Here is a 311-nt window from a genome sequence, read left to right as displayed (position 1 = left end):
GCTTTTACAAGGTCTCACTGAGAAATCCTACCGTGGATGCTGGACCAGTGATTGTGCCGATCCATTTAAAGAGATTGTCACCTTCCGGGAAAGCCGAGATGCCTTTGTTTGCTGACATCATCAAAGTCATGAGCTCATGTTGAAGTCTGTGGAGGAGAAGAAAGCTTTAGTTTTACAGTTTCATATGAAAAACAGACTACAAGTAAAGAAAATTCAGTAGTAAAAAGAGCAATTCTCTTGATCATTTTAATAATCAATTTATATACTCCAAGAGACAGCCATTCTGTGACACTCTATCAAAATGAAGTTTT

General features: G+C 37.6%; 2 protein-coding genes across 2 annotated transcripts in view; both read right to left on the bottom strand.

Annotated features, from left to right (window-relative positions):
- Positions 1 to 311, bottom strand: part of LOC119591414 (dipeptidase 1-like) — a gene marked incomplete at both ends in the record, with an annotated part of 94984 nt that overhangs the window by 10221 nt on the left and 84452 nt on the right.
- Positions 1 to 311, bottom strand: part of LOC119591415 (ubiquitin-conjugating enzyme E2 C-like) — a gene marked incomplete at its 3' end in the record, with an annotated part of 5149 nt that overhangs the window by 476 nt on the left and 4362 nt on the right. The window contains 1 exon segment of the mRNA XM_037940157.1: positions 32 to 146. Coding sequence (XP_037796085.1) covers positions 32 to 146 — 115 coding nt within the window.

The sequence above is a fragment of the Penaeus monodon genome, chromosome 28 (genome assembly GCF_015228065.2).
Source record: "Penaeus monodon isolate SGIC_2016 chromosome 28, NSTDA_Pmon_1, whole genome shotgun sequence".
NCBI lineage: Eukaryota > Metazoa > Arthropoda > Malacostraca > Decapoda > Penaeidae > Penaeus > Penaeus monodon.
This window is presented reverse-complemented; position numbering and strand designations above follow the sequence as displayed.